The 7,808-nt window shown below is 30.4% G+C and overlaps 1 protein-coding gene across 1 annotated transcript; it reads left to right on the forward strand.

The window, feature by feature from the left end:
* Positions 1-3,044: 3,044 nt before the first annotated feature.
* On the forward strand, positions 3,045-6,761 carry LOC106777154. Its single transcript, XM_014664684.2, has 4 exons — positions 3,045-3,342; positions 3,420-3,523; positions 3,630-3,714; positions 6,291-6,761. The coding sequence occupies exons 1-4, from the start codon at positions 3,148-3,150 to the stop codon at positions 6,378-6,380; spliced, it is 474 nt and encodes a 157-aa protein (XP_014520170.1). The 5' UTR covers positions 3,045-3,147; the 3' UTR covers positions 6,381-6,761.
* The last annotated feature ends 1,047 nt before the right edge of the window (positions 6,762-7,808 follow it).

A 7,808-nucleotide genomic window follows, 5' to 3' on the forward strand; every position in this document is an offset into this window, starting at 1 on the left:
TTTTCCTTTCGCTATTATGTTCTAAGATCCCTGGTTTTGAAGGTCGACGCATGTGTCCACCCTTATTTATTCCTTGTTCTTTGCCAATCAACGGTCGACCTATTCTGATCTCAATTATGCGGTTTGTAGGCATTCTTAGAGTTCCTTGAGCTTGAAGCAAGGGTTTGACGTGTTTAGAGCTTGATAGCTTTTGGTCTAAGGTAAGGGAAACTATTGTTTTTCTTTTAATTTGAGTTACAAAGCATGTTTTGGGTATTTAATAGTATCAAAGTTCAATGTATGTAAATTTTGATGTTTGACTCGTGTGTTTTCTTTTAATATGCATGCGTGATTAAATGAAAGTGGTTGTATGAATATGATTAAAAGTGATTATTGTCTTGTGTGTGGTTGGTGTTGTGAAGGTTGGTGGTATGAAATCGATATAGCATAGAGGAAACAAAATATATGTTGAATTGTTAGTCATTTTGACCTTAAAAAGGGAGTTTTGGTGTGTGAGTTTTTGAGTTTAGGGTTAAATAGAGTAAACTCGGTTTAAGAGTATGTTTATATGTGAATTGTGACTTGTTAGGGTTGTTAATTAGTTGAAATCTATTTTAGAAAGAGGTATTAGTTTTGGTGGTGTTTTGTTGGTTTTCAAGTTCATTTTGGCGGTTTGGACTAATGAGTTTTTGAATTATAAGTTTGGTGCTAAAATGGTCTTTTTAGAGGGTATTGGTAGGTCATTCTGACTTGTTGGAGTTCCTAAGTTGTTTAAAAATAAGCTATAACTTGTGGAATTCAATTTTAGTCTCTAAGATGAGGATTTAGTTGTTTTAAGTTGAAATCTTGTGGTATAACTGTGTAAAACTAGTATAAGTTGAGTTATACATCTTGGTTTAAGTCTATATTAATAGGTTAGAATATAATCTAAGAGTGCTAGAAGTTGGTGAAAATGATTAGAATAGGTCGTGGGTGGTTTAAGAGTGCTAATTATGCAATTTTAGTACTGTAAAATTATGTAGTCTCATTGAGCGAGTGTAACCATTGAACGAGTAGAACTATCTATAGTTGAGCGAATGTAGTCACTGAGCAAGTAGAACTCACTGTTTCTATATTCGCAAAGCAAGACATGATAGCTGAGCGAGTGGACTGACAGGTACTTTTAACCAAGCAAGCATATTTGGTGGCTGAGCGAAAATATCAAAATTTTGAACTAAGCTTTTATATACTTTTAAGGTGTATTCAATATATGTGATTGTTTGAATGATTGGTTTATGATATTTATTGTGAACAATAAATTGATTTATACTATGATTTGGAAACAAGATTGTGTATATGATTATGTGTAATATATGATGATGACGAGTTTTGTATTCTTTTCTTTTATTTTTCTTATGAAGGATAATTTAAGGCATGCTTGGTATATTGATGAAATGTGTGGTATCGTTTGGAACATGTGGTTAAATGGATCAAAGGTTGTGGAAAAGAGTTTCAACGAGGAATTTCTTATTGGTAGTTTCAAGTATTGTTAGTATGAATGCAAAGAGCTCGGTCTTGGAGGTTATCTTGAAACTCTAATGATCATTCATTCTCATTTAAAGAGGAGTGGTACGTGTGGTGAGAGTAGTAAGAGGTCTTCGTCTATGTGCTTCCAGTATGACTTAAGATGTGATACAAACTAACTTTGTGAGTGTGGTAAGATGAAACCTATTGGCAATGACTCTCAGAAAGTATAGGCCACCACAAGTACACAATCCACCATAGTTCGACATTCATACTAAATCCGGATAGTACAATCTAGGTCTTGAAATGTTTAAGATGTATGGATTGTTTTATGATAAATATGATTTATATGTGAAATATTAATTTATATTACTGTTTGTTTTGTATCACTAACTTACCTTTGCTTTTGTGTTGTTTTTTATGTGTTGTCTTCTCTTTTGCAATGATCACCTAAATGGTGTGAGCTGAGAAAAAGTCTTTACAATTGCTCCAGCTAGAGGTGATGGTGAAGGAGAAATGTAATTAGATCAACCTACAGAAGTAAATCTCTTATTTGTGGTAGATTTGTTTTACTTATTTGTTCTTTTAGCATCTTTGTAATGTTTATTTTTGTAGATTTATAGTATTAAAATGAATGTTACATTATTCACTTTTTATATGATAATAAAATTATTATTATTATTGTTGTTGTTATAATTATAAAATAAATTAAATAATTTTTACAATTTTATTGTAAAAATATTTTATTTACTTTATATGTAGTTTTCGAATTAAAAAATTGTCAAGTTTAAAAAAAAAATTAAATTGAAAAAAAAACTTTGAGAAAACGTTTAAATTTTTTTTAAAAAAATCTCTTACTTAAAAATAATAAAATTGATAAAATAATTATTTTAATTTTAAAATGCTTTTATTTAAAGGATAAAATTGAAAAAAAAAATAAGGAATTTTTTATAAATATAGTTATAGATTTTAAAAAACTTTTATTTAAGAGATAAAACTGAAAAATAAACGTAGATGCCAAACATATTCTTTTATTTGTAGTTATATAAAATAAAAATAGTAAAATTATAATTTTATTGTAAGTATTTGTATTTACTTTGTAAATAATATCTTATATTTTATTAAAAAATAAATTTTGAAAAGGAGATCGAACTTAAAAAAACACTTAAATTTAAAGAAAATTGTCAATTGTATGGTAAAATTTATAAATAATTACTTATTGAAGGGGAATATTAGAAAATATATGTGAAAAAATAAAACTAACCTCTTTATCCAATAGTATAAATCTAATAGAAGGAAATAATTTTCCTTTGTTAATTTTAATCAAAGACACTATGCTTCATTTGGGAGGTTTTCAACCTAAATATATAAAGAATGTGGTTTATTTTCCACTAAGATTGGTAGTTTAAATAGTAATTTAGGGGTACCAATAACAGACTGCTTCGTACACAATGAGGAGCTAGGAAGCCCAAATTAGGCTCCACTAACAAGAAACAATTAAGCCCAAATTAGCCCAGATGTTCATCTCAAAGTTAAACAAAAACTAGAATTTTTTTTTTTAAAAAAAAAAATCCCCAAATTCGAAGGTGAAAAAGAAGCACTTTGGCAATCTCAGGTTTGGGTTCGATTGTGCAGAGTGCAAAAACTGCAAATCAGTTAGTCACCATGCTTCGTTGTTTGTCGAAACTTCGTTGTCTCGCCCTTCAATCACGCCAAATTCTACCACCGCCCTCTTCTCGCCGGTTCCTGCACCATTTGCCGCCGCAACCGCTTCACTCTGCTTCCACATTTCGCATTTCTTCTCCTCCGTCCTTAGTTTTCTCTTCATGGCCTCTCCACGCATCTCGTACTTCCCCTTCCGTAAGTCTTCGATGCTAACATCTAGAGTTTGTCATTCCGATCGTGATTGTTATAGGAGTTTAATTTGTTGTGTATAGTTGGTTCAAGTGCGCCACGTGTCGTCCAGGGAACGAAAACTGAGAAGAAAACCGATGACTCCAACTGTTTCCAAGATTAAGAAAACGAAAATGAAATCTTATTCGTAAGTTTCCTCTTCGTTACTCGCATAGGTTTTTGGGGGTAGTGTGTGAATATTTCTTTTTTCTTTTGTTTGTGAGGAGTAAGTTATTTTACTATGGTCGGAGCAGGTCTTTGAAATCCAGATTCAGAACAATGAATGATGGGAACATCAGGCGCTGGAAGGAAGGCAAGCGTCACAATGCTCATCTCAAGGTTTAGTTTTTTTCTTTCTGGATTTAATGAGGTTTTATGATATGTGACGATAACCCAATTTAGATAACTTATCAGTAAGTGTTTATAGCGGAAAATTAAAAAAAAAATGTAAAATGAATTAAACTTCTTATATAAGTTATAACTAACTTCTTCCTGTATTCTCCAAAAGCTCAGGTGGATGAGGTTTAATTCATTTTTTTTTTTTTTTTTATTTTCTTCACCTGTAAGTGTTTGTAGATAAATTGGTCCAAACATGCCCTTTTTGATTGTTTGTTGGAATGTGGTTTCTTGTTGGTGGTTCTGTGTAGAATCCTTGATAATTTCTGTTTGTTCTATCAGTGTGAATAGCCAAATAAATCATGTCATACTCGTTCTCAAAATTTCATGAGGTGCAAATAAGTGACAGAAGTTGTTGACTTGTTCTTATTCACAGTAGACTGATGCTGTCCTTCCTAACCAAGATTCATATAACATTTGTTTGTAGTACATTACGGTGGCAAGTTTCTTTCAGAGACAAATTGCTTTTGAAAATATAAATCATAATTGCCGTTTCTATCCTAATAGCTAGATTATGATTTGGATTTCTTCATTTGCAGAAAATAGAGAGCAACTTGTGTTTCCTTAGGATGTACAATTGTAAAATTTAGGGTGACGAGGCATTAATTATGGTATGCTTGTAGATAAAGGTATTAACAAACATTTGACAAAAAGATATGAAAATATAATATTTGGTGGCATTGGCATTTGTTGTGGGAGGTTTCACTTCAGGCCAATTCAGCATGATCACTGGTTTATTGAAGAGAAAAACAATTGTGAAGTTTTCCTTGTTTTGGGTTTTTGCTGTGATTGATGTTGAGGTGGTGGTATACAATGCATAGCATGTTTCCAATTATGTCATCGTAGCTGTTGGGACAGTTGGCACCCAGCTTTAGCATGGCGATATCTGTGATATGGTTACTTGACAATAAATACTTACATTGTTTTGGTTCATTGCCTCGTTGGTATACTTCTACAGTAGTATTTGTTGACTCCCTCATTAGCTGTGTGCTGTGAATATAACATTGTAAGATGGTATGATGTGATGTACAAAACACGAACATTTACATCTGTTTATAAATTATATTGTGGTCAAGTTTTCTAGGGGGCACATACTCTACTGTATATTCGGAACTTTGAATTAGTATGTTGTATTAAGAAAAAAATTATAATCATATTGTCACAGAGAAAGCATTTTGCAGAAAAGTTGTTTGTGTAAAATTCAGCAAAGCAATCATCTATGAACTATCTCAATAACATTCCTTACATGATTACTTACAACGACAAAAAACTAGCTGTCCCAAGTCCTAACATTATTAGTCTAACATTTGTTGCGCTAAAAAAATTCAGTCATTGGCGCCAATACATAGATTTAAATTTTTTTTTTTTATATTTCTTAAAAAGGTTGTATAAATGTTAGAGATAATAAAAAATGTTTACATGTATGATTTTGTGGTTTTAAACTAATTTGCTCATTTTCAAAACAATGTGATAGAAGTCAGCTTTATTATTATATTCATATACAAAACTATGGAAGTTTAAGATCATGAATGTGTACATAAGAACTGATGAGGTTAAAAAATCCTAGGAGTCAAAAGGAGTATTTGATATTTGTCCACTTGTAAATATACATCACCTCTTATATGTCCATTAAGCAATATAAAAATATAAATTCTGTTATTGAACTTATTTAGTTTTAAACCCTTCAATTCTTTTTTGCATGGCTGATGTAAATTATATACTATGTCATATTTTCTGGACAATAAGGTCATAGAACGATTTGTTTGAATTTTGCGCTTTTAGTTGATGTGATTCTGGTTGGTTTAGACTATAGATAGATCAATGAAAGTATGTGTATGAAATAGAAGTCTAAAATGGGTTGAGTTGCTTTCTTCCTCATTGATTAATAAATGTCAGTGTGTAATTCAGAATTCACTGAACAAGCAATTCAAAGGCACGGGGGGGCAACACAAAGTACTGTTATATATCTGAAATACGGAATTTATATTTAGTGAGGGCATCTATGACCCCACAATTCATTCGATGTTGACATGTCCGTACTTCTAGAATAATAATACTAGTATAGCAACTGTTTTACCAAGGGTGAATTTCTTTCTCACTAGCTAAGATATAGAGTCATGGGGGTGAATTACTAATTTTAATCCTTGTTTGCTGGCTCATAAATGTCAATGGGAAAATTCAGAATACACTGTGGGAACAATTCAAAATTCACAGTTGCGACAACAAAATTACCTGTATCGTATGTATGTCTGAAATGCGGAATTTGTTTCTGGAGTCAGAGTATAATATACCAAAGGCGAATCTATGTCAATGTTATATACTGAAGACAAGGGGATTGAATTTGAGTATTTAAAATCAATTACAAGATTAGCCTGGTTACCTGGAAAACAAAAAGGGGTAGGGCAGCGAGGGAGGAATCAAACAGTCAACTATGCTTCTCCTAATTTTCTCTCTCATCCAACAGTATTGTATGGATTTATCTCTACTTAAAATTGATGAATTTCTGGTGTCCTATGCAGTCAAAGAAATCAAAACGTAGATTGAGGAAACCTGCTATTGTTCCAGCGGCTTATGCCAAAGTAATGAAGAAGCTCAATTTCGCTGCTTAGATATTGGAAGTTTTGCTGCTGGTTACAGCATGAAAGAGGAGGGACCAGGTTTTGCATTTTTAACTCCAATCATTTGTTGACCTTCACATTTTAGAATCTGTAAAACGAGCAAATTGCCCGACAGTTTGTTTGTTGTGGAACAGTTAGAATTGATGATATTTCGACGTCATGCCTATTTAAAGTGGCATGTTTTAGTTGATAATGTATGCATTATTGTTAACATCCCAGTGGCTGATTGATCCATTCATGTGATACATTCGATTTGAATTCAGTTTGATAAAATATCGGACTCCTGGATAGATGTTGTAATAAGGGAATAGTTAAAAGCCTGGGGCTTCAAAATCTGTATTCCTGTATATATTAGCGTTTTAAACTTTGGCATTCGCGTGTTTCGGCTGAGCAAGACTATTTTCTTAAGTTTACTGGAACAATATTTTTCTCTTAATCAGTTTTTTTTTTTTTTTTTTTCGTAAATAATAATTTATTCACTCTTAAAGTATACAAAGTTATTTTGCAGCTTGTAGCAATATACAGGGATAATTTGGATATTCAGTATGAATAGATGTTTAAGCCAAATCAATAGGGTGTGTTGCTCCCTCTACCTTCCAAGTGAGTCTTGTACCTCTCCATTATTTTAATTTATTTTAAAATATTTTATATTTCTTCATTATTTTTTTTTATTCTAAAATTACTCTACACCTCTCCATTATCCTTAAAAATCTTTCTCTTTTTCTTTACATTAATGGAATATTTACATGACTCATTAATGGAGCATTTACATGAGTCAAAATTGAACTTGTGATATATTTTTTTAAATAAGTTTGATTCAATGTTATTTTCGTTGTTGAATATATTTTTTTCTTTTCAAATTAGTTAATAAATTGGTAAAATTTTGTTTTAAATTTCTAGAAAAATGTTAATATATGTGTGTTTTTTTTATATATAATATCTATAATTTTTAACATTATATTATGTTTTAACTCATCGACATGTTTGATTCAAATAACTTGAATAAAATATTTAATTTATTAAATAAATAATATAAAAATATTATTAAATACTTAAAATATAGAAAAAAAAATTATGTGTTAAAGATTTAGAATTTATTTAGTTCTTTCGTCATTATAAAGTTAGTATATAATAATAATAATAATAATAATAATATATCATTATTTACTATTAATATTATTATGTTTATTATTTTGTATTTGCATCTAACTTTTAATTTTATAAAATAGAAATGGTAAGTTTCTTCTAAATTTTATATTTTGTAGTATATTACAAATTCAAATATGAAACATGTAAATGCTCCATTAATGTAGAGAGAGAAAAAGAAATATGGTTAAGGATAGTAGAGAAGTATAGAGTATTTTTAGAATAAAAAAAAATAGTGGAAATGTGTAGAATATTTTTAAAATAAAGGTTTAA

Source organism: Vigna radiata, chromosome 11 (genome assembly GCF_000741045.1).
Source record: "Vigna radiata var. radiata cultivar VC1973A chromosome 11, Vradiata_ver6, whole genome shotgun sequence".
NCBI lineage: Eukaryota > Viridiplantae > Streptophyta > Magnoliopsida > Fabales > Fabaceae > Vigna > Vigna radiata.